Below are 26262 nucleotides of genomic sequence, written 5' to 3'. Positions count from 1 at the left end.
CCCATAATAGGAATCTAACTCAAATTTGCACACATAGGCTACAGCAGATTGTTCTCATAGGTGTACACATCCTGGCGGAATCGGCTATTTCGCCTTTGGACCATTTTCAAAGACTATAAATAATGAAATAAAAACTTTTCTTTAGAGGAAGAAGTTCATTTTCTAATAATCTTTTTTCTTTTTTTTCCAACCAGTTGTGACTGCAGTTTTTGAAGACTCTTCTGTAACATTCCCTGTTTATTGGATGTATCTTTTAATGTTTCCAGTTGTAAAAAGTTTAGCCTCCTTCTCTTGTAGATCCCTTTTATAATTCTTTTGCTTTTCCCATAACTCTGAATCCAGCCATGCCCATGCAGGGACGAAACATGCACATCTGTCAGGCGTCCAGAAGCTTTTACACTTTTAAACTTACACTAATTACAAGCTAACAGATGACGCTGGTTACCTTTACTAGCCATTTTAACCCATATTTGTCCTGTTGTGTTTCTGTTGTCGAGCCAAAACCTCCAGGTTATGCAACAATGTTAACCAGGGTTGTTATGGCGGCTTCAGTTATCGCCATATTTTAAAATGAGAAAATGCAATCGTTTGATGATGAGGGACTTCACCCAGTTCCTAACCAGAACTCAAAGAAAATGTATTTGTATTGGCCGAAGTACTTCAGCTTTTCTTATTTCCATGCACAACTCTCCTTGCATTTCTCCTTGCAGTTTCCTTACACACTTGCTCCCCAAGACTGGATAATAAGGGATTTACAGAAAAATCTTGCTTGGGTCTTTTGAGTCTTGACTCCAGCTGCAGCATCCCTGGTTCTGAAGGAGGGCACGGATCCACCCTGCCTGAATGAACAGATCACCGTGGACCCACAGTCTGCCTCAGTACTGCATCTCAACATGTCCGTCTCTTTATGACCACAGCGTCCTCTTCTTCTGATGGCTTCTTCCAGCAAGATGATCCACCATGCCACAAAGCTCAAATCACGGAGCTCATTGCTGGTTTCTTGAACATGACAATGAGCTCAACTACCCTTAATGTGATGTTATCCCCTTAATGTAGACATTTTTGTAAGCCTTTTTAAACAATTTGTTCCTAAACCGAAGTCCAACAGGCTTATCGCTTATTACCCCCAAAGGTTTCCTGATATGAGAGTTTATTTATGGCTTCAGTGCCACCAAAGCAAGTGCAAAAAAAAAAAAAAAAAAAAAAGGTAGAAAAAAAAGCTTAAACTAATTTCTTGGGCAAGAACTTGTGCATACATGCGCGCGCATGCCTCTATGTGTGAGTGTCAACCAAGGCAAAGACACAAAGGACAAAAGTTCAGCCCTGCAGTAAAGTGGCCAATTATACAGTACAAGCCTGGACATGTCGTGGCCTGTAACAGTCCTGGGAAATCAGCGTCTACTCATAGATGTCATAAATTGCACTTTAAATTCAAACGAGTTTACATTTGATTTATTTTTATTTGCAATGCAGGCTTTAATGGATACAATTTGTCACTTCCATAAAGTTTTGTGTGAATTACTTTGAGTCACTGTGTCACGACGCTCGTTTAATTGACCGAATCCATTTTACAAGGAGTTATATGCGACAGCTGCATATCTCTGTAGTTTATCAGTAAGAAAGAATAATATTTTGTTCATGTTCGTACTGAATATATTCATGCTGTGTGATTGTAGCTGTGGAGTGGTGACCTGACTGATAATGGCGTGTGCCATCTAGTGGTGACAGAAGAGTACTACAATCAAACCTTTGTTGGGTGCGTCAGAAGACTACAGCTGTCCTTTTGACGCCATCTACCTGTGTTAAAGTGCAAAAGCAGCCTTTTATCACAGTTTTCAAAAAAAAAAAAAAATCATGCTATGGTAATAAATAAGATTTATGTATAAAAAATAGAATATTCTCCGGAAACTAGTGGACTAATAAAAAAGCAAATAAGTAATACAACAGCAAATGAATGCCACTGACGCTGTGCGCGTTGTGTTTTAAATATTTTACAATAAAACCAATATTCATTATCCTCTGTTTTGTTGCATTCAACATCGATTTGCACGCTGTCTAATCCTGTCAAAGAGCGATGAGTCAGCCTTTCGCTGGCGCGGTATGTGCGTGTGTCCCACCGGAACTTTATCAGAAGCTGTCTCTTTAAGGGATCCCTGCGATGGAGGCTGCAGTGTGAGAAGATCATGAGGCGTCCACGGCTCCTGGAAATTGCACTTTAAACCAGGATCCCCGCCAGGTCCGGGCCAGTTACCGAGGAGTTCATGCGGCCATCGGTGGGAACGCGTGGCCTCCTCCGCGGTGCAGCAGGCAGCACAGAGATGCGGTGCTGGAGCTGCTCCCTCCCCAGCTGTGAGTATCCATCTCTCTCTTTCCAATGCGGCACCAAGATCAGCTGGGACTGGGAGGATAGGACACCAGATGCTGTGACTTAGCTCAGGACATTCACAGATCAGTCAGCAATGCCTATGTGGTACAATAATTAAGGGGAAATACGTCTGCGTATTGGGGAGGGTCCTCCAGAATATACTCTGGGGACTGAAATCCTGCACTCTGGTAAGTTTGACGTAGGCTATTCTACTGCACCCCATTTATACCGCAGCCTTTGGAAACCTATAGCTGCGTATGGCACCGAACATACAGTAGGCTGGATCTGCGTCCTCTGGAAATCAACATGATGTCATTGTGAGCAGACTGGTGATGCCGGGAGTCCTTGACTTTCATGTGATGATGTCACTTTCACATTGCAGATTTGATTATTTTACCAATTATATTTCTGGTTGTATTTTGAAGGGGAAAAAAAATCATCTAGGGGTACAGTATATCCGATCGATCTTCTCAGCGACCAACCATTAAACTAAAATGAGGTGGATTCTGTGTTTATATGTGTTACTCAGAGTTGTGATTAGAATAGAGAAATTTGACTCAGTTCACGGTTTAGAAATGCGTCATGTTGGACACAGGCCCACCTCTCAGTCACTGGAGCTCAGCTACAAAGTTGGTGTGCGCATCTTTTTGACTGCAGTGCTCTGGCGACCGATTCCTCTATATTGCCTACAACTCCCATCATGCAGCAGCATAAGAAACTCCTGCTAATGTGTATGCTCCAGCATTACTTTGCATAAAAAGGAACATGCTGATTTAAAAGCTTTAAAATAGAAAAATTTTAGGTCAGTTTCCAAACACAATTTTCAAGAGATAAGGGGGGTCAGATCTTTATTCTGTATTACCTTTCTCACCCTTTTCTTTAAACTACATTTTATTGTATGCATAGACACAACTATAAATTATTTTTTGCAATCAAATTTTTTTATACAACGATATTGGCTGTTATGTTTAGAGAGGAGACACATGTGCCTTTACCCATTCTTGAAAGACAAATAGTGATCTGGGCCCAAACTGTTGTTCCCTTATGATGAAAGTCATTATGTTGGGGGAACCCAAAGTTGGTGTCGGAACCCCTCTTGGTGTTGTAAATCAGCAAATGTGGGATCTTGGGGTCTTTTGCAGAAATAAACCAAACTAACAGTAATGATGGTAAACAGATCTATTCTAGAAATGCCAGAATAAATATAACCATGTTTGTAAGACTTAAACAAACACAGTAAAATGCCTGCTTCTGAACATGTCATCAGCAAAAATAGATACATGAGGAAAACAACAAGCTCTATTACAAGACAAAGATAATAATGAGAAGTTGTAAGCTTAAAATTGATCAAGTCAAATGCATGGAGTTTAAACTACAAATGATTACAAGTATGATAATCCCTTTGAGGTGTCCATCAGGTAACAGACATATTTAAGTGCGTAGGATCTCTCAAAAACGTTAAACTATGTATAAAGTTGTTTGACATCCAGCAAGATCTCTATGTAATATTATATTATTTCTTGCAAAACAGTTAATATTTTGGTTATTTGCCAGAGTTGCTCAACTGAGGTACTTTTAGGGCTGGTTTAGGTTATGATGCATAATTACAGATTGCGGAAGAGTTATTGCACTTTTACACATTAACCCGTTGGAGTTTATTACTCTGTCAATGCTTGTTTTTCATTTTTTTAGCAGCTAGGCCTACAATGCGTTATATATCCTGCCTGTATTACCATTTAAAACAACCCTCCTTCCATAAACGTCTCCTCCTAGCGTCTCTCCAGGGCCGTGAATTGAGTGTTTATTTTACATCTCAGCCTGGTGCTCCAGTGCAAAGTGGCACCCATCCCTGCTGAGGGGAGCGGAGGGTGTTATTGCGGTGTCCCTACATGCTCTCTCCAGGGTCTATAACAGAGAAACAGAGCTCTGAACATTGTCAGAGACTCCTCACATCCTCTCCATGGACTGTTTGAACTGCTGCCGTGTGGACATGACACAACATAAAGAGCAGAGCCAAACCACACAACTTCCTGCCACAAGCTTAGGATTGTGTACTCATTGTATGTACTTTTTAATATCTTATTTGTTTTGTGCTTTTATCCATTTATTGACTTTTCACACCTTTCTAGATCCAGGACAAATGCAGGCTGGATTTTGTTGTTTGCTGCTGTAATTAAATGGTGATAAACTGGTATGAATTTAAATTCATCCAAATATATTCAGCCGCATGTAGAATTTCACTTGTAAACCTGTTCCTAATAGATGTATACCATTTACAAAGACCCCCCCCCCCCCCCCCCCACACACACACACACACATACACAATAAATAAATAAATAAATAAATAAATAATAATAAATAAATAAATAGATAAAAGCCAAAGTGAGAGCTCTTGAATCTTTGTTGACTATACAATACCTGTAATTTTTTTTTCAAATTTAGCCACAGAATATCTTCATGGTATGTAGGCTGACGTTAAAAAAGATAGGATGTTGCCATTCTCCAATTATTTAAAAAAAAAATGAAAAGAAATGTTGACCATTCTATGTAATTTATCTTGTAAGCAACTAAATGTTTCTGAATATATTATGGATGCTTGTAAACCTTTTTATGCTGATGACACTGTGCTTTACTGCCATTACAAATGCTGTTACAGCTGTGCTTAGGTGTCTGCAGTCCGCATCTGACTTTGGTCAACCTGGCTTGCTTCATCTGAGACTAGCACTAAATGATGACAAGACAGATGTCCTGCTGTCTGCTAACAAAAATAAATCTCCACAAACTCTCCCTTCCATAAACACAATGACAAGTAGCTAAACCAATATTTTGTTGACACTTAAATATACATATCTTGGCATAGGGTCAATAAGCTTTCAATGAATTGACATATGGAACATGTTGTAATGAAGATCAAACTAGGGGTTTTCTTCAGAAATAGATGTTGCTTTTCTTTCAGTGCAAAAAAAACATCTTGTTTTAATGACCTTCCTGCCTCAGTCAGATTAGGGTGATGTTGTTTATATGAGCATTTTCTTATTCTGTGCCCCATTAACTTGAACGCTGCAGGAGGATCTAAAGCGATCCAGACTGATTCATCTGGGACAATTTCTATTTATTTTGATAAAGAATAGAGAAATATTCGATCGAAACGTTCTGTTTATGTCATGTTTTATTAGCCTATTTAATTTGAATCAAATATTTGAACTACTTGTAGCCCATTGTTGCTGCGTTTGTAGCCTTTTATGTTTTATTAAAACAGGTCTCTCTTAGACGAGATCTTGGATCTCAATGTGATCATCTGAATACAATTAAAGCTGAATAGAAAAACGTGGAGAAATGTACCCAATGTAAATAAACATCTCAGTGAGCGGATTTGAGACGACGCGGAAGTGACGGGGGGTGAATCATCTTGCTCCATCTCCGGTCCCGCTGCTCTCCGCCGCGCTGTGTAATTCATTATTATTAGAACATGGCCTTTGAAGGAGTTACGGTGCCGCTGAAGGGGAATTAACTATGTCGCCTGCTATTGTTGCTGTTGTTTCTAGGAAGTCGCGGGGCTTTCAGGTGTGTGAGCAGGCCGGGAGACGGACCGCAAACGGCGCAGAAACAAGTGAGTGAGTGGGGTTTGTCGGGATAAAGAGGGACTAAACGCAACACCGGCAGGTTTTTTTTTTATCGCTGGTAAACAAGTTGGTGTCTCCTAGAAATAAATTATCATTAGAAGTGTCTTTTTTTTAAATGAAAACTCTGTCTAAAGAAGACCCTTGATGGGTTTCACAGTGTTGTTTTTGAATAAAGAGCGTTGTTTTGGTAAATAACGGGTTTCCTCGCCTCACCACAGCCGCCCCCCCGGTGCTGTATCCCTGCGCCCGGCGGAGAAGATAGTCCAATGAAAGTTTCTGAGCTGGGACACAACACAGCAGCGACATGGCAAGCTGTCCAGACCCGTGGTGAGTTCACTAAAAAAAAATGCACTCAAGTACAGGATGCTCCGAGCAACTACAAGCAGGTTGTCAGTGTTTCATTTTATTTTATTTTTTGGGGGGTATGGTGCCTGTGTGGGATTCATCGATCTGCAGTGTACTCATGTGCAGTGGGTGTAATGCAAGCCAAGGAGGATGTGAACCATCCTCTGCTGAAGCTGCTGCCTGCCCCACCCACCCTCCTCCAGCCAATGCACCACTGTGCACTTGGCTGCCGGGGCCCTGCAGCCTGCTGCTGGATAAGCAGGAATATTGACTTTCTTTTTTGCTGTTTCAAACTTCTAGGTTTGTCTTGTATAAATGAAACGCCTTTCCTTACGTAACATAGCAGCTGTGGCATGAAGTAACAATGTGTTCAGGTATGGAAATAACTTCCCAATGGTGCCAAGGCATTTCCATCCCTTTTCTTTCTCCACATTCTTGTCGACTTACACCCACAAACGTTGATGTGTTTTATTGTGATTGCATGCGATAGACCAGCTCAAAGCAGTGCTTAACTGTGACACGGAAAGAAGAAAGAACACATTGTTTTCAGCTCTTCTGGTACCCCTGAAGAAAATTCACTGCTGGGTTGTAAAAATGTTTTCCACGTTAAAAAGAGAACCTCAACATCTTCATCTCTGCTATATCCCCAGCTCTGCCTCCTGTCTCTTCCTCGGTGCCGCTGTCAAAAACCAGACAGCATCGCTGCTCTCGCCACGCTGCTCTCGCCACGTCTTATACACCTTTCCTTTCGTTCTTACGGAAACGTTTTTATCACACAACACACCTGAAACTTTCCTCTATCCGTTCCAACCTGCTTGGACCACTGAGCTATATAATACACTGGAGTGCTAATAGCCCGCTGTTAGAACGAGTCGCTTTGAAGCCACCAGCCGCCATATTGGTACTCCCTGTTTTCCCCCAGTAACTATGGAATATGTGCGCTACAGAATCGAATAACGAGGATTTTCTCATGTTCAGGGGGGGCTTAAAACTTTTAAAATGTCAAATGCCATATACGTTTATGTTATATTCTAAAACTATCAAGTACTGAGAAAGTCATGTGCTGAAATATTTAGTATTTTATTTATTTAAATATATATATAACATTTATAAATATATAAATAATGTAACTGCCATCAAGAGCAGTTATGTTGTTTAAGTTAATTTCATAGTTTTAATTTGCAATAAATGTTAAAAAACAATGTTGATTTAATAAAATCAACAATTGAAGGTAAAAATGCACATTTGGAATATATGTTAACTTTCCAGGGTGGAACCAATGTTCAGTGTGTTTTTTCTGGTCGGATCGATGGTTTAAATGCACGCTAGATTCAGTAGAGGGCAGCACGCTGGATTTTTCCCTGTCCATTACGTTTGCAAGGAAGATTTTTGGTTTTGCTGAAGTTTTCCTGAAGAAGATGGTGCTGTAAGATGCATTTTTATTAACCCCTTCAACTTAATAAGGCCAATGAGGTAAACAAAGTTTATTTTGTGTTTCTATAAAGGAATATGTTTGTTTGTGATATCTGTTAAGTTAATTAGTCACATGTCTCTAAATGTTACACAAGGGTGTCGACCTACTAATTCAGAAAAGTTTATATTGTTACAATTACTCTGTCAATTACTCTGTTTATTCTCCATGAGAATGCCTTATTGTATGTTGATTATTTTATGTTTTTGTACAGTTCTCACGGCATAATTGATGACACCTGTGTCTGATTAAATGCCAGTAAAACGCAAAGAACGCCTTGTGTCCATTATTCGAATTGGAGGGAGTTACAAATAATAATATACAAAAACATACATTTACATATATGTATATATATATATATATATATATATATATATATATATATATATATATATATATATAATATGAATAACATGTCAAATATTTCAGCACATAATTTCCTAGTAGTTGATAGTGTTAGTACTTCCACTGACTGTAGAATTACCTGTGGAACATTTTCACACAACCAGAAAACTGCTTGTTGTTGCAACCAAATCCTATGGGACTCTGTAAGAGTAGGGAGTAGCAAGATGGCGGCCAGTGACTTCAGTTTTTCGGCAAAATCAGCACTCCAGTGTATTATATAGCTCAGTGGCTTGGACACGTTTCCTCACCTCTTTTCCACATTTGCTGTTGCTCTGACCTTAAGTACTTAAAATCCTCCACCTTCTTTATCTCGGCTCACCTCACACCTCCACTTGGCTCCTTCTCATTCACACACGTGTGTTCTGCCTTGCTACAGCTATCCTTCACTCCTCTCCTTTCCAGGGCAAACCTCCATCTCAATAGATTGTCCTCCACTTGTTCCTTGCTCTCACCGGAGATCACAATGTCATCTACAAACATTATAGTCCAGGAGATTCCTGTCTAATGTCTTCAGTCAGCCTGTCCAACACCACAACAAACAAGAAGGGGCTCAGAGCCGATCCTTGATGCCGGCCCACTTCCACCTTGAACTTCTCTGTCACACCCGCAGCACACCTCAACACTGTCTTATTACCGTCATACATGTCTTACACCACTCAAACATACTTCTCTGCTACTCCAGACCTCCTCACAGACTACCACTACTCCTTTTTCAGCACCGTTTGTTCTCTCTAGATCTACAAAAACAGTTACAGTGTCTAATGCCTTGGGGTATGTGTCTAGCAGCTGAACTTTTTGCACATTGTGCTTTGGGAAATGGCTTAAGCTCAGTTAGATTGGACGGAGATTCTCTGTGAACAGCAGTTTTCAAGACTTACCACAGATTCTGCATTGGGTTTTACGTTTGTCCTTTGACTAGGCCAGTCTAACACATACATATGCTTTGATCTAAACTAGTAAAGCTGCAGCAGAATGTATCAAAGTGCAGTCATCATCACAAAACCAATGTTAGTAAAACTGCAATCAAAAATGGCTCCCTAGGCCCAGAATTTCATTGGATATCCCATTTCAAACGCCGTGCATGGACACTCTGCATAGGAATCATGTATTTGGCCTTGAGGCCCACTCAGGATGTATATTTATACTGGCTGAGGTGCTGACGCTTACAGAAAGTGGTAGGGATATTGCGATGGTACAAAAGAAAGAAAGAAGTCAAGGAAATGTGACTTAAACAATCAAATTCTCCATCACTATATCCTGCATGGTACTTCCTTTACACCTTCCCCTTATATTTTGGGCTGCTGCTATTATTCCACTGACATTTGTTTTCTCCTATAATGTTTTCCCTCCGTCTCTGTAATGTTTTATTTTTGTTTCCTCTGCCTTGTTTTCTTTCTTTGTTTTCATTAACAGCACTTTGAATCGTCTTGTTCCTGAAATGTGCTTTATAAATAAACTTGCCTTGCCTTATATTGTGCAGCCCTAATCTAAACCATTCCATTTTACCTCTGGCTTGGTGCTTTAGGGTCGTTGTCCTGCTAGAAAGTGAAGCTTGGACTCCTCTGTGTTTTGTTCTGTCCATTTTAAGGCATACATGCTGACCAGACTTCCTGTCCCAGCTGAAGCCTCCCACAGCATAATCCTGCCGCCACCATGTTTCAATGTGTGGACGGTGTGTTCAGGGTGATTCCAGTTTCGCTCCCCTCGTTGTGTGAGAAAATAAATAACAAAATAAAATAAAATAGTCTGATCAGAACACCTGCATCCACGTGTTTTTCCCTTACATAGATTGTGGGAAACCTTAAAAGTGACTTCTTGTAGCTTTATTTCAATAGTTGCTTCTCGCCGTTCTTCCATAAAAGCAATTATCGTGGAGCGAACGACTAATAGTTGTCCTTTCTACAGATTCTTCCACCTGAGCTGGGATTCTTTACAGCACCTCCTGGCTGCTTCTCTGATTAATGCTCTCCTTGCCCAGCGTTTCATTTTAGGTGGACAGCCACGTCTTGCTAGGTCTGCAGCTGTGCCAGACTCCCTCCATTCGGTGTTGATGGTGTGAACATCTTTTGTGTGGTGTTCAAAGCTTTGGATTGGGGGAGGGGGAGTACTTTTGTACTGTACACCATTTCTAAGCACTTGAAAAGCCAGTAACAGTAGCTTCAGTCGGCTTTCATGCTCATGTTGCTTCCAACCTTTTAGGTTTAATCAATATTGATTGTAACCAAGACTCTCACGTCCTCCACTGCAGGGATCAAATGTGGCAACTCATTTTCCTCTGCTTTGGGCATCCGGTTCATTTTCTACAAATGTGGACTAGATCTGGGTCACAATTATTTCAGATTGGTCAATACCTTTGAGTAATGCCCTGCACTTTTATCTGAATAATGTACGTCTGTTGCTTCCAGGGCACCATGGGTGACAGTGCGTCATGAGTGCATCGGGCCCAGGTCTTACCGGGTGTCCCCCTCCACATCCGTCCAAGATGTCAAACAGATGCTGTACGAGGAGACGGACCTGCCGGTCAAAGAGCAGCGGCTGTTTCACAATGGGAGGATGGTGAGGGACTTTCTTTCTGCTTCTGAACCTTTTTTTTTTTAACTAAAGCAGCATTCGGGACACAGGTTTTTCACTTTAACCGTCCTTTTTTATTAAATATTTTCATTGTTGACCCATGATCCTACCATTATTATACTAATAATATTAACAAAACCACCAGAAGAACTGTTGGTTTTATTTTCTAAGACGCCTAGTTAAAATCATCAGACAAGGATCCTAATTCAATGATCCCACGCTGTAACTAAAGCACAGATGCTGTGATGGTTGCATACGCTTCACATAGCGTCTTGAGATTTCCCCGAGGAATCATTTGTTGTTTCTACCAACCATTAGTCAAGTTCTTTTAATGGTATTGATCCCATGACTGACTGCAGCGTGGCAAAGGTCCGCATGCATCTTTATCTATTGATCTGTTGCCAGCTATTGACTGAGATAGGAACAGAAATGCATATGCTGTGCACCATTAAATCTGCCCAGTTCCACGTTCCTGATACGCAAAAAGAACCAAAGCTTTAAACCCAGCCTACCAGCTACAACTGGACTCACAATCTGGCCGTTTTAGTTCATAATTAACATCTCTGTACCCAATTGCTTCCTGTTTGTGCTTCTCACCATAACCGTTCCATTACATAATTTTTATAGTAGTAAATAATTGGGATATGGAAAGGATGCCTGCTTTTAAAGTTTTTCGAAAGAAAAACTTGAGAAAATATTCCATGTATTTGTATTTAGCTTTTCTGAGACAGTCCTCTGTAGAACCGTCCGGCTTTAAACCTCTCCACAACGTTCTCCCAGACCTGTCTGCTGTGCTCCTCGGCCTACATGATGCTTTTTGTTCTCTAATGTTCTCAAACAAACCTCTGAGGCCTTCACGGAGCTGGGTACTGGGAAAAAAATTACTCGCAGGTTGAGTCTATTTACTAATTTAGTGAATTCTTAGGACAATTTGTTTATAATAAAGGTGACTGACTAGCTTTGTCGGTGTTAACGTTTTATATAAGTAGCACTTTACCACAAACGAGTTGATAAAAACATGCAGAAGACGTAGATATAATAATATGCACACCATCCTTTTCAGATTTTTAATTGTGGGAAAACAGTTCAAACAGTATTTATTCGTATAATTTCACTTCACAACTGTGCACCACTTTTTATGTTTCACTTTATGTCCAGATGAAATAAATTTATGGTTTGTGGAAATGTTCAATAAATCTTTATCCAAGGGACAATATTTAGGGCTTATAGCAGGATCTAAGTTTTTTTTTCATTACATTTGCAAAGACTATCTGTTTTATTATGATTATTTTAAACAAGGGGGGCATTGATGAGGAGAAAACATTGTAGCTTAGCCTCTCACAGGCATTTGGATGTCTATTATAACCATTATCCATCAGCCCTCTAAACAATGCACTTTACACTGGCCCCATTTTAAGTATTTATCTGTGTTGGTCCCGAATTATACAGTAATTATTATTGCGCGCAGTCACCACGGTCAGGGTGCTAAGCGAGGATTTTTCCTGTGTGCAGCTGAGTTTGCCTCGCAGCACGTTACAGCTACAGAGTGCTGAGCGCAGCGGCTCGCTGTGTCACCTTGAACAGAAGCGCTGGGCCGCTGCATGGTGCCCTGATACTGACTCTCTGCCACACATTGATCCTGAAACGCGCACCAGGAAAAGATTGTTTATCACCCAGTTTGCAATAATCACTAGGAATGATTTGTCCGTAGCTGTGCTTAGGAGACAAATACCAAAAGGGGTGTTGCTGCTTAAAGTCAAATAAACAGAATGCTTTTGACCTGTCATTTCTTTAATCAACCTAATAGTCCTAATTGTCCTATTTCTTTTTTGTTTAAATAAGTCAGTTTGATCTAAATTGAACATTACTACATTAAGTTGCCATTGCTTTCTACAATTTAGACTTATCAGACTGCGCACTCTATTAAAATGAAAATTGTTCTGTTTTTAACTTAATCTTTCCCAGCTGGATGACAAAGTGCAAATTGGCAGCTTGGTCCCTGCAGGAAGCCCAGAAGTACCTATGACCCTAGAGGGAAGGGGCCTTAAGGGAGGAGGTAGGATTAAAATACTTTCATCGCTGCAATAAACCTCCCATTATATCAGCGCGGCCTACAAACTCTGGTCTGTTACAGGGAGATTCGGACAGACTACACCTCCCCTAGTGGAGTTTTTGAAGGATATTCTCAGAAGATACCCGGAAGGAGGGCAGATTCTAAAGGTAAGCGTGTTTTTACTTAAATTGTTTGTTGAGTAACTGCTGAACATAATCATAAGCACCCTTTAAACTTATTGGCCTCTCTGGGGGGGGGGGGGAAAGGTGTAAGAAAAGACAAAAAGAAGCACTTTGTTATAGCAGTGCTGTAATCTCAGACTGGGAAAAATGGCTTTGGAAAAACATTGAGTTTGTGTCTATTTACCATTTGTTTAGGGATCTGGATTTAGCTTGGATTATTACCAGGTTGGCAGACCAATTAATAGCCTGTTTTTTAATTTCAAACAGGAAATCAGACCCACAGCATCCCAAACCCTCCACCATACTTAACAGTGGCCATGTGATCACTCATTTCTGACAACATTCAACCACAGTGTATGTTCAGTCATGAGTCCCCTACAGATAAACAGACAACATAACCAACAGCTGGCATGCCTCAGTCGTTTTAAACCTATAATCTTTGCTCTGACTCTCTAGGCAGGGTAGGTTCAGGTAAGTAGCTACTTCCTAGCAGCCGTTTCCTGTCGTGCAAATTAACACATACCTGTCTTAATGGAAAGGTATGTTGAAAGGTTCAGTTATGAAACAATATTGCAAGAGTTTAACCTTCCACAGAGCACTGTTAAATACATTCTCGGAGACTGCCACCGTCTGGCTGTCCTATGAAACGGATCAACTCTGGGGGAGCTGCAGAGATTCACAGCCCGGGTGAGGGCCTCTGTTGACAGCAGGGGCGGACACAACGCCGTTCATGTGGCTCACTCCGGTTACCGCCTGTCTGAAACAACCACAGATTGAAGTTGCGAAGGGGAAAAGACAGACAACCCTGCCCCCCCAACCCCTCCTGTCATTTTCTGAGGAGGCTGATGCTCCCTGTCACAGCAGCGATGTTGCCAGCAACTTTTCATACCTCTGCTCCACCAGTTTTTATTTAATAATTTTTTTTCTGTTATTTTCTATGTTATTTCTGTTATCTTCTAATGTGATACTTCAAAACGCGCGTTAAAAAAACATTGATGGAAACGCAACTATTGCCCGACTTCACCTGAAGCACCATTCGTTCTGCAGAAATCAGAATACCCAACTCCATTTGCACTTTGTAAAAATTTATCAAATGCAGTGCAGAGATACACATCAAGTTGTGCACCGGACCTCTTATAGACCATATAAAATGGAGCGAAGAAGTTCAATAAAGAAGGGGAGCAGAGAGGGAGAGGGTGAAGAAGGAACAAGCACTGACCACTGATGCAGAAAAGTGCACTAAAATGAATTTTTTGTTTCATAAAGGAGCGGCCAAGATATAAACACTAGAGGCTAACAGTGAAACGGTCTATCCAGCACAATAGTTTAATAAGGAGGTTAGTCTCACTGTGAGGAACCAAGGGTTTAAAAACTGACTCAATTAAACAAAGGCTTTATTGAAAATGTTCAAATATGGTTAATAAAGAGCCAATGGAAAACAAATGTAATGCTAAAATGTCCTCAATTCAGATTTAGTGTACCCTGCATAAACTCTAATTATAAATTCTTTAATTATTGAAATCATTGTTATGTATTTAACTTTATTTAACCAGGAAAAATCCCATTGAGATTAAGAAAATATAGCCTAGGCATCAAATAGTCAATTAGTAAATTTAAATAGATGGAAAATGATGTGGGTTTAAATTATCATTATTTTTTACAGCAAAGCAGTGTCAATTCAGTGAGGAGCAGTAGTGCTGCAATAGCTCCTGCTGGCATGAAGGTGGTGAACAGCAGCAATAAGGAGCCAGAGCAGGAACCTTGTAAGAGCACAAAACACACTTACAGGTTGTAAGGTTATGCTGGTGGTCTGAGATGGTATGAAATTCCCGGCCTGAAATATTGTCCCAGTCCGTCTCTGGTTGACAGGACAACCATTAGTCACGTACTGCACAGATCTAGCCTTTATGCTGGAGAGGCAGGAAAAAGAAACGTATGCTCACCAAACAGCTCTGACAGCTGTTGTTGAGACTTCCATGATTCGGGGACTAGTGATGAGGAAGATGCTCCATCTTGGTCAAAAAGAAAAACAGGACTTTTGTTTTAACTTTTAGATAATATATAAAATCTAATAGCATTAGCAAAATGAAGGCATGATGTCCTAAATGGAGCCATCCACTCCAATTTTCTAACTGCAAAGTTTTTTTGGATAAAAGCAATGCTGAAAAAGTTTGTTTGTTCTCCTTAATGCTCCTTTGTTCAATAACACTCAGTGTTTCTCTGCTTCATTGTGAAGGAGCTGATTCAAAATGCAGAGGATGCCGGAGCCACAGAAGTGAAGTTCTTATACGACGAGACCGAGTATGGCGTGGAGTCACTGTGGTCACCTGACATGGCTCAGCATCAAGGTTAGCAGCGTTTAGTCAAGTGATCAGGGCAGCTGAGTGATCCGTGGAATCACTCTTTAACAGGAACTCGTACCGCTGAGCTTCCATTTTAGCACTCTTTCCTGCTTTAGTAGTTTTTTATGGCTTTTGTAGCTAATCCACTCACAGTTAAAGAAATGAGCTGCAAACTTGTTCCATACACCAAACATTTATTATTTGCCTATTTCTAAATCTGCTAAGTTTGTTTGCGCTGTGACCGGCAGGGACAGCGCTGTATGTCTACAACGACGCTGTGTTCACTGTGGAGGACTGGAACGGCATCCAGGAGATCGCAAGGAGCAGGAAGAGAGACGACCCGCTGAAAGTCGGACGATTCGGGATCGGCTTCAATTCTGTCTATCACATTACAGGTGAGAGTTTGCCTGAAAATGAAGGAATATGTGTCATATTTCCAAATGTTAGTTTCTTTTTTTCTACACACAAGATTAGTCTTGAAAAAAAAAACAGAAGTTCCATTTTTTCTCCTGTGAATTAAGGTATTTTTCTTACATTTCTTTGTAGGATGTTTATGTAAGAGTCAGTACTGAAACAATGCAGTTTGGCTTATAAAACACAACAGGGACATACAGCACAAATTTCCACAGATAAAACAGACAGTATTTATTAAGGCATTATTTGGATGCTCACACACTGCAAAAACGGAACTAAATATTAGTAAATTTTTCTTGAAATTAGTGTATTTGTACTTTATTTGAGCAGGTAAATAAGATAACCTGCCAATGAAATAAGATTTTTGCACTTAAAATAGGAAGAACTCATCTCCATCAACTTATTTCAAGTGAGTTATATCCAATTATCTTATTTTAGGGGTAAAAATACTTATTCCGTTGGCAGATAATCTTATTTACCTGCTCAAATCAAGGACAAATGCACTAATTTTGAGAACATTTTACTTATTTTTAGTTCTGTTTTTGCAGTGCACAAGAAAAGTACATTAATTACAGTTCTTTGCAAAAGTCTTAACACCCCTTGAACCTTTTCAAACTGCTGCAACTTTGCAACTACATACTTCAATAAAAAGGTAGCTCTAACTGTGAAGTTGAAGGAAAAAGGATGTTTTTTGTAATTCTTTACTAATAAAAATGGAAAAGTGCAGCATACATGTGTGTTCAGGCTTTTTGCTCCGATAAAATCCAGTGCGACTTATTGACAACGTTAATGAGCAAAAAACATGATAACCAAAGAAGACAGCAGCGTAGTCAGGGATGAGGTTGTAAAGAAATTTAAAGCTGGGTTGCATAATGAAACCTAAGATTTGAGCATCTCAGGAAGAACTGTTCAGTCCTTCATCTGATAATGGAAAGATTATAAAACTGTGACCCTGACAAGACATGAACATCTACTTTAACTCACAGGTTGGGCAGAAATATCATCATTTAGAGAAGCAGCCTAGGTGGGTGAGAAACTCCTTAAAGGGGCCTAGTCACGTAATGTGACTTTACAAATTTCGACGCCTAAAGGTTTTCCAATTCGATTATTTGTTTTATTCAGATCTCTGAGTTCAATACATCACATTTCTGTGTTTTATACTTAGTTTTTGCTCTATGTGTAAGTAAGCAAAGGGATTTTGTGTATATTCACAATAACAAGACCAATGACTAAACAGGGAAAACCAATGGAGCCCACAGACATATACATGACATTATAGGGACATTATAATGAATAAATACAATTATACGTATATGTTCTTTCTTAACGGTGAAAAGTGATGCATTATATGTATTGTTGCCAGAGCTACAATGGAATAGTTTAGATCGAGGTATGTTCATGTGTTAGAATGGCCCAGTCAAGTCCAGCTCTAACTTCACTTGAGAATCTGTCATAATAGTTGAATTTGGCTCTTCACCGATGCTCTCTATCCAATCTGAGCTTGAGCAATTAGGCAAAGATGTCCGCCTCTAGAACTGCAACGCTGGTTTAGACGTAGCCAAAAAAAAAAAAACCTCCCGCTATAATAGGGCTTGGGCGTCATGACGTATTACTTTGTGTGGCCGCCATATTGAATGCCCCGCCGCCGCTACTCAGACTACTGCCTATGACTACCGCATACTGTACTCCCTCTCTCACCCGTGTTTTAATTTGATTAATTTTACCTTAACTTCATTTCAACCACGGTAAACCGTTGCTGTGTTGTGGGCTGTAACAGCGCAACACATGATTGCCATGGGAAAAACATAGAAAATGGGTTAACGTTCCACCGCTTTCCTACCTGGAGGCGCAACCACGGAGAACAAGTGTCAGAGATAACAAAGAGTCGTCGGCTCGCTTGGATCGCGGCTTTAAGACGACCGATCATAACTTTCCACAGTATCCCGATGTCAATGAGAGTGTGTTCCCTGCATTTTCATTCTGATAAGTTAAAGATGCACGGTTTTATTTTATAGCCTACATTGTTTCTTTCCTTCAGCCGCACACCACATACATGCACATAAATACTAAAACGGCAGCGGTAAAAGGCTCAAATACGTGAGAAACCAGGAGGGTTTAGGGAGGGTTGACAGTTAACGTTACTAACTAAACGTTTGAAACACATAGCAGCTAGTTAAAAGTACATTACATGCGTGAGTGGTTGTTAGCACTAACGGTTAGCAGGTGCCAGAGCCCATCTGAGCACAGCTTACCTTTGTACGAGTTACTGTGTTCCCACTGTTTGCTGGCTTTATAATCTGCCGCTCCTGAACCCATCCATTCGTGAACTGCACATGAGACTCCAAGGACTTGTAGCTTTGGAACTTTTATGAAGTATAGGCGCTCACACAACAAACTAGGTAGCCGAAGACGTCCGATATGCAAAACAGTAGCAACAAGTGGTCGTCGGCGCTCTATAATAATGCTGATTTTGTCAACATACCGGTCCCTGATTTCTCTATTTAATGTGTCCCGGTAAATTTCAGATCCTTTTCGGGATTTTAACATACTTTTTCTATCTATTCTTTCTCAACTCTACTTCTACGTCTCTTCGTTCAACAACGTTATGTCAGAGGTATTTTAACGTTGCGTTGCCATCAACATGGCCGCCACGTCCCACAATGCAACGCGGATCCCAAGCCCTATTGCTGCAAAAGGTGTTTCAGTCAGGTTTTTGAATACAAATGCATGCCACACTTTTCAGATTTTTAAAGATAATTAAAACCGTGTAACTTTTGCCTTCTGCTTCACAACCATGCAAAACTTTGTGTTTGTCTCTCACATGAGCAGATTGCTTTGGTAAAGCAAATGATGTCCGCAGTTAAATCCTTTTTTAAACATATTTCAATTGCGTTGAGTTCCAAAATCTCACTGATAAAGAATTTTTATGATTATAAGTTTGTTGTTGTGTTTCAGATGTTCCCAGTATATTCAGTGGGGAGCAGATTGCCATGCTGGACCCCCATCAGACCCTCTTCGGGGTGAACGAGTCGGGGCAGTGTTGGAACCTGAAGACGGACATTAAGGAGATCACAGAGCTGAGCGATCAGTTCGCACCTTACACGGGGATCTTTGGCATTTCTGAGAAAACCGTCTGGGACGGCAGCTTTCCAGGGACCCTGTTCCGCTTCCCGCTGCGCGTGAGACCTTCCCAGCTCAGTGGCAACATTTACAACAAGGAAAAGGTTTTGGAGCTGTTTGAATCGTTCAAAGCGGACGCAGACACGGTGCTCCTCTTCCTGAAGAGTGTCCAGAAGATCTCGCTGCACGTGCGAGAGTGCGACGGTACGGAGCGAGTGTTGTTTGAGGTCACGGCCGCGGAGAACCCCGACGATAAACTGGAAAAGCCAAATGCCCTGAAGACGCTGTGTCAGGCAGTGGACAGCTACAGCAACGGGGTTCCCAGCTCCGTCGTCACGTGTGTCACGTACCAACTTCACATGGAGACTCAGGATGAAACATCCAAAGAGACTCAGAGGACCACATGGCTGGTTTGCAACGGCGTTGGGGGCAGAGGGATGTGCGCAGAGCTGGACTCTCTGGCCGACGACTTGAAGTTCATGCCAACAATTGGCATCGCCTTGCCGCTGACTGTCATAGACCAGGAGGACAGAGGCGCCACGCCCGGTTTCTCAGGACGGGCCTTCTGCTTTCTCCCTCTTCCGCCAGGCGAGGAGAGTGAAACGGGGCTTCCAGTGCATGTCAGCGGCTTCTTTGGCCTCACCGACAACCGCAGGAGCATCAAGTGGCGAGAAGTGGACCAGTGGAGGGACCCAGCCGCCCTGTGGAATGAGCTGCTTATAATATCTGTCATCCCCAAGGCTTATTTCACTCTCATAGTGGAGGCTATAAAGAGGGTGCAGGCGAAAAAGGACCAAGACTTTCCTTTGTCCCCAACAGGGACTTACGGGGCATGGCCAGACCCTAAGCAGGTCAAGACGCGTTGGACGCCCATTCTCCAGCCGCTCTTTCATGAACTGCTGCAGCAGCAAGTCATCTATTCCCTCAGTGAGAGCTGGGTCGGAGTGGACCAGGCTGTCTTCTCAGAGCTGGACACAGACGATGATATCTCAGAGACGATCATCGGCTACCTCCAAAGCTCAGGAATACAGGTAGCAAAGGTGCCGGCTGCAGTGGACTGTGTCTTGGCTTCCTACGTGGCCGAGTCCGCTGAGGTGAAGAAGGTTACTCCGTCTTTACTGCGGCAGACGATCAGGAAGTGCAAACACAAAGGTCCCTCGCAGGAGAAGCTGCTGCTGCTGGAGTTTGCGCTCAGCGACGCCAATTACAGCGACCTTATAGGCCTGGAGCTCCTGCCACTTCAGGATGAGACCTTTGCATCATTTTCATCTTCTGTCAGTGAAAAGGATGCCATTTACATCGCATCTGAAGCGTTCCCCAGGTAAAACTTCAGTATAATACTTTAAATTAGGTTGTTTTATATATTTTTAAAGGGTCAGTGTCACTGAGGGGCAAAAATTAGGAAAATATCAGTTTACTATCCACAGATTAACCCGTGTTTTTCATTTCATTGTGCTTTTCTTTATTTCTATGATTTTTTTTTTTTACAAGATTCACAAACCATGACATGTTTAACAGATGGTTATAGACTCACACTTATTGCACCTTACTCCTGATCCATGGTAAATACCAAAATACACTATTAAAAGACACACAACCTTTTTCTTCTTACTATCAGACATTAAATACGAGTTTCCCATTTTAGTTTGTTTTGGAGTACCAAAATATTTTCTCTTTTATAAGTGTCTGAATTATTAAAATGTGTTTTATCTTTCTTAAACTTGAAGTTGATATACATCTGCTTAGTATTTCATAGAACTGCTATTAAACACATCTTTTCAGATTTGCTTACAGATTTTTCCATGACTGAGATCAGAGCTTTTTCATTACCACAATAAAATACTGACTTTGTTGTCCTTAAGCCCCTTTGGTACTAGTTTGGCAGCTAATTAGGCTCATTTGACCCAAGCCTTACCTTCCTGTCTGATCTCTTAACATGTTACTTCATTACTTTCATATAATGTTTCCTCTTGATGTCTTCTGTTTCGCGAAAATCACTAGTCTATCATAGACACAGCATGATACAGCCACCTCCATACTTCACATTTTGTCAAAACCTCTTGCTTTGAGGCACGTCTCCAGTTAAAATAAATGTTTTGAAGGAACCCATCAGAAGCATTAAAAACCATCACATCACCATCTGGGATTTCCCAAATCATTTGAAGGCAGTAAACGTAGTGTATGTGTGGATAATTTTTCTGCCGTTCAACAAAAATGAAATAATTTTAATGATCCTAATTGACACAAAACAGTAAAAGCTTAACCTGATTTAATGGGAAACCATGGTTACATTTGTTCATTGGTGTAATGTACGTACAAACCAGCGAAGATTTAAGCTGAAAGTTTCAAAGTGGTATTAATTACTCCTGCTGATTTTACGCTATGTTACCTACTTTTTCTTTCCTTTATTCTTAGGTCTCTCTATCCAGGACTTGAGCGTCGATTCCTACTGGAAGCGGTGAAGCCTTCAGTGATGGACAGTTTAAAGAAGGCGGCCAAAAGCAGAGGTAGTAAAACATTTCAAAATTACATTTACAAGACATCAATATAACATACTGTAAATATTATACCTTTTTGTACGTCCATCCTTAACCCAACAGTGGCTTCACCACGTTGTACTCAGTCTCTACTAGGACCAATTTGTGATGACTGTGTGACATATAGCCTTGATGTTCATTAGCACATGTTTATCTTACTTACATTAAATTTGGTAAACTGCTGGCAGATAAGTTAGGAGGAGATGACAACAGAGGGAGCAGAGAGTGAGCATTAGGCATGGAGCAGTTTCAGGTATCAGGGTACTTTGAAGTTTTAAGAAGATGTTGAGGAAACAGCTGGATCGCTTCCCCCTCCCCCACCTGTTGTTGCACATAGCTTGTCGAAAAACAAGCATTTTTCTTTTGTTACCCAAACATATAGCCAGACTAATTAACCAGCTAACATCAGTTTTTTATGCTCCTGGTGTTAGTATTTAAAGGACGGAACCTCAGAAAAAAAAAGATTGTGTTCTGCACCATTAGCACTTTAAAAATAACAACAAAGTTTAGTAGATGTTAAACGGGTGTCTATTAAATATTTTTTGCTATACCTGATAATCTAATTAACAATGGTTGATTGTTGTTAATATCCTTATTATAACTGTCGTAATCAACACGTTACATTATTTTACCAGCAGGAGGAATACTTGCTGCTTTTCTGTTTGAAGGGAAAGAAATTAAAGCCATTTAAATATATTTGATTTTAATCATTTTGTAAAACTTTGAAACAGTGATATTTTTAAATAATGGTTAATGTATAGTGAGAATCTGATACTGGAAATTAATAAACCATAACAATTCACAAATGACTTTATTTCCTCAACTATGGACAAGTAGAACATGAGCTGGGCAAAAACTAAATAAATAAACTGAGTTACAGCTCCAAAATAATATATACAGATAATATTGGAACATAAAGGCAACATTTGGAGCAGACTAAGCATTTGACCTATTTATCCTTGGTGCTATATTTTAAATAGGTTTATTATTGTTGTTTATGTTGTGTGACTCTTCAGCATTATCTCTCTGCTGTCTAATCCTCACACATGCACAAGTAATTCACATATCTCAAAGATACTTTTTATTCCAGAGATATGTTCATCTTCCATTAATTTGTTATTTATTAAATTCCAGTGCAACAGTTTCATTGGGGGTGTTCAGGTAGGTATTGCAAAGTCTGGCAAATATCTTTTCATCATTAACCAAAACTAATGTGTGGCTGCAGACTCACAGATGTGATGAGTAAAATAAACAACTCACATATTTCGATTCTTTCCACTTTTTTTTTTTAATCTAGAGACTAAACGTTTTCTATTATCAGGTTGGCCCACTATGTGGAGGGTTCCTGTATTCTTTCATGTTAAAATCAGCGTTGCATGTTAGAAGTCTGTTTGAGCTATCTGCTGCCTGCATTTTAGGACACAAGACTGTCCTCAAGAATAACGGGAGACTGATTTGAGGAGAATTGTGAACGCTTGTTTGCATGGCTCACGTGTGTTATTGTAGAATCTTCTTAAATGTTGTATATGCATATTTTTTTATTAAAATGTTTTTTTCTTGTATTGTTAATCTATTTGCCAAGTGTTGCTGGTTTTTAGAAAATAAACAGTTGATTATGCTCTTAAAAATATATCATTAAATGTAGAAAAAACAGGATCAGATTTTGATCAGAATTTTCAATTTGACCAGTGGCTAAAAATTATGCATCTTTGCACATGAACATCAAACCTAACTTAAAAACCTTTTTATGTTAGGTTTTGTCTAAAGTTATATATGAGACTGAATACTGTGTTGTGTGTCATTTTAACAGGAAGACCCTGTACTCAGCTACAAGTGTTGAATCCGGAACGATCAGCTCGACTCATCAAGGAGATCCTCTCCACAGCCTGGCCAACAAGAGACTTCAGTGTAGAGTGGGAACCTGGAAACAAGGAGCTCAAGCATCCCACAGTATCCTGGTTAAAAATGGTGTGGAAGCATCTCTATATGGATTTTTCTGAGGACTTAAACACATTTGAAGACATGCCTTTGATCCCGCTTATGCCCCTTGAGGAAAGCATGAGCACAGCTAAGCTTCTGCGTCTCAAAACCCCTTCGCCCATAATTCACGTGGATGATGAAGAGGCACCCATTTCTGAAAGCCTCCTTGACATTCTGGAAAAGCTTGGTGGTGTTGTCATAAAAAAGCTGGACTCGTGTTTGCAGCACCCTCAGCTTAAGTGCTACATCCACCCGTGCTCTCCTGGTATGTTTTTGCAAGTCCTACACAGACTACCAACACAGCGGTTGTCTAGCCAAGTCTCAGCTTTCTCAGCAGAAGAGAAAATCACGCTCAGAAAATTTCTTGCGGGACTGTCCGACATCACGGAAAAGGAGAAACATACATTACTTGATCTCGCTATCTTTGAAAAAGCGGGAGCCTCTGCTGAAGGTACCTCAGCGTTTACATCAATGAGAGGCGCAAAAGCCTTACATCACAGAGCCAAGTATCCACCAGATGTGAAGCTGTCAGAAAACCTTGTGGCTTGTCATGATGAGGAATCGATCCGTCTCATCAAGATGCTCAACGTGGAACAAGTTAAAACAACAGAATGTCTGAAGATGATTATTCAGGACATCGACAAAGGGTTCTACTCAAAGGATGAAACTACCCAGATCATGCTCTGGGCTCTTAAACATCTGGGGTTTTTAAAGAACGAAAACTCCTCTGTGATCGGGTGGCTGTCTGCTCTTAAATTTATTGAGTTGCCCTGTGGAAGGTCGGTAAAAGCCTCAGATATTTTTGACCCTGAACTAGAGATTTTACAGCATTTGTTCTACAAGGAAGAGAAAACGCGGTTTCCCACGAGTACGTTTACAACATCTCCTGATATTCTCCATTCACTTCGACAACTGGGGCTCAGAAATGAGGTGCAGGTCAGTGAGAAAGACGTTCTCAAAGTGGCAAAAAGGATAGAGGAGCTGCAAAGCAGCGAGGAGCCTGAATGGGACCTAATAATCAAAAAGGCAAAAACACTCCTGCAAATTCTTAATAAACAAACCAAGTTGATCAAATCAGCAGATATCCAGGCAGCACTGCTACAGCTGAAATGGGTACCTGTCTGTAAGGAAAGACCTCTAACTTACCCAAAATCCCTTGCTTGGGTTGGAGATGCTCTTAATATCTGCTCTTTGTCTGAGATGTGTGAATTATCCCACGCAGTGCTAGTGGGATCTTCAGTAGCACTGGTTGAACACACCTCTGCAGGTTTAAAGAAGGCGTTGAAACTCACTATAGAGCCACAGGTGGATCAGGTTTTGCAGCACTTGAAAGCTGTGAACGACTGGCATAAATCCCAAGCATTCACTACAGAGGACTGGTACCAATTTCAGCAGATCCTGTTTGAGATTTACGGATTTATGCAAGCTCATCTTGAGGACGCGAGAGAAGCGATGAAATCCTGCCTTTTTGATTGGGTGTGGACTGGAAAGACGTTCTCATCACCCGGCCAAACCGTCTTAAAACCGCTCCCCGATCTCGACCTGCAGCCTTACCTCTACTCTCTGCCAAAAACAATGAGAAAATTTCACAAACTCTTCAAGTTTTGTGGCTCGGTTGAAGAGGTCGTCCCAAGCCATGTGTTTGACGTGATCGCCACTATCCAAAAAAGATGTGATGAAGAGATAAGCAAGGAGGAAAGTAAACACAATATTTTGCTGTTGATCAACATCCTTAGATGGCTGTACAACAATCAGATCCCAGTGGACACTAATATGCACCTGCCCATTCTTTGCTACAAGAACTCAAGCAAATTAGCCATGAAACCCATTCACGAATGCACCTACTGTGACATCAAGGTGGACGACTTAAATGACTTGCTCGAAGATGCCTCAGAACCAATTATATTGGTCCATGATGACATCCCGATGAAAACTGCTGAATGGTTGAAAGTCCCGTGTCTGAGCACAAGGTTGATCAACCCAGAGAATCTGGGATTTGAGCAATCAGGCCAGCAAGAACCTCTAACAGTGAGAATAAAAAATATCTTGGAGGAATATCCATCTGTAGCAGATATTTTTAAGGAGCTCCTCCAGAATGCTGATGATGCCAGCGCAACAGAGTGCAGTTTTCTCATCGACATGAGAAAAAACAACGACATCCGGGAAAATCTCCTCGACCCTGGCATGATCATTTGCCACGGGCCCTCTCTGTGGTCTTTCAATAACGCTGTATTCACAGACACAGACTTCCTGAACATCACGCGGCTCGGCGGTCAGTGAAGAGATGCGAAGCGGACAAAGTTGGCAAGTTTGGCTTGGGTTTTAACTCAGTCTATCACATCACTGACATCCCCATCATAATGAGCAGGGAGTTCATGATCATGTTTGATCCAAATATCAATCACATCAGCAAACACATCCGAGACAGGTCCAACCCAGGGATAAAAATCAATTGGAGCAAACAGCAAAAGAGGCTGAGAAAATTTCCCAATCAGTTCAAACCTTTCATTAACGTTTTCTCACTGCCAGCTGCCTTTAGCTCAAGACTCGCCATACAAATACAGTGGTACTCTTTTCAGACTCCCATTCAGAACCGAGCAGGAGGCCTCGACCATGAAATCAGTATCTGTACTACAACACCACAGATATCTATTCCCTGGTTTGATGAGTTTTCAGCATATGTGGCCATAGGTTCATTCTGTTCACGCAGCATGTTGATGTATGGTCTTAAATACCTGAAATTTGATGGAACCGACCCCAGACAGCCACAAGATGTAGTGGCCATCACCAAAAGCGTCTGGTCAACCAAAGCCTCACGTAACCCTTGAGCACCTAAAATCTGCAGCAAAGGTGA

General features: G+C 40.9%; 1 protein-coding gene across 1 annotated transcript; it reads left to right on the top strand.

Annotated features, from left to right (window-relative positions):
• The first annotated feature begins 5754 nt into the window (after positions 1-5754).
• Positions 5755-25688, top strand: LOC118566757 (sacsin-like). Its single transcript, XM_036150125.1, has 13 exons — positions 5755-5813; positions 5911-5975; positions 6207-6315; positions 10615-10765; positions 12746-12836; positions 12915-13000; positions 15252-15363; positions 15606-15752; positions 18727-20212; positions 21307-21398; positions 22563-22589; positions 23239-24434; positions 24957-25688. Exons 3-13 carry the CDS (start codon positions 6293-6295, stop codon positions 25686-25688), a joined length of 4143 nt encoding a protein of 1380 aa, XP_036006018.1. The 5' UTR covers positions 5755-5813; positions 5911-5975; positions 6207-6292.
• Positions 25689-26262: the final 574 nt, after the last annotated feature.

This window comes from Fundulus heteroclitus, chromosome 18 (genome assembly GCF_011125445.2).
Source record: "Fundulus heteroclitus isolate FHET01 chromosome 18, MU-UCD_Fhet_4.1, whole genome shotgun sequence".
NCBI classification, from domain to species: Eukaryota; Metazoa; Chordata; class Actinopteri; order Cyprinodontiformes; family Fundulidae; genus Fundulus; species Fundulus heteroclitus.
Note: the sequence above shows the minus strand (reverse complement) of the source record. Positions and strands in the feature narration are given on the sequence as shown.

What these genes read in the sequence shown, in the direction of transcription:
- LOC118566757 (XM_036150125.1), top strand. Translation starts at nt 6,293, where the DNA reads ATGGCAAGCTGTCCAGACCCGTG. An exon ending in AAGGGGCCTTAAGGGAGGAG is followed by an intron (nt 12,837 to 12,914) that starts GTAGGATTAAAA and finishes GGTCTGTTACAG; the next exon opens with GGAGATTCGGACAGACTACA. An exon ending in AAGGAGGGCAGATTCTAAAG is followed by an intron (nt 13,001 to 15,251) that starts GTAAGCGTGTTT and finishes TTCATTGTGAAG; the next exon opens with GAGCTGATTCAAAATGCAGA.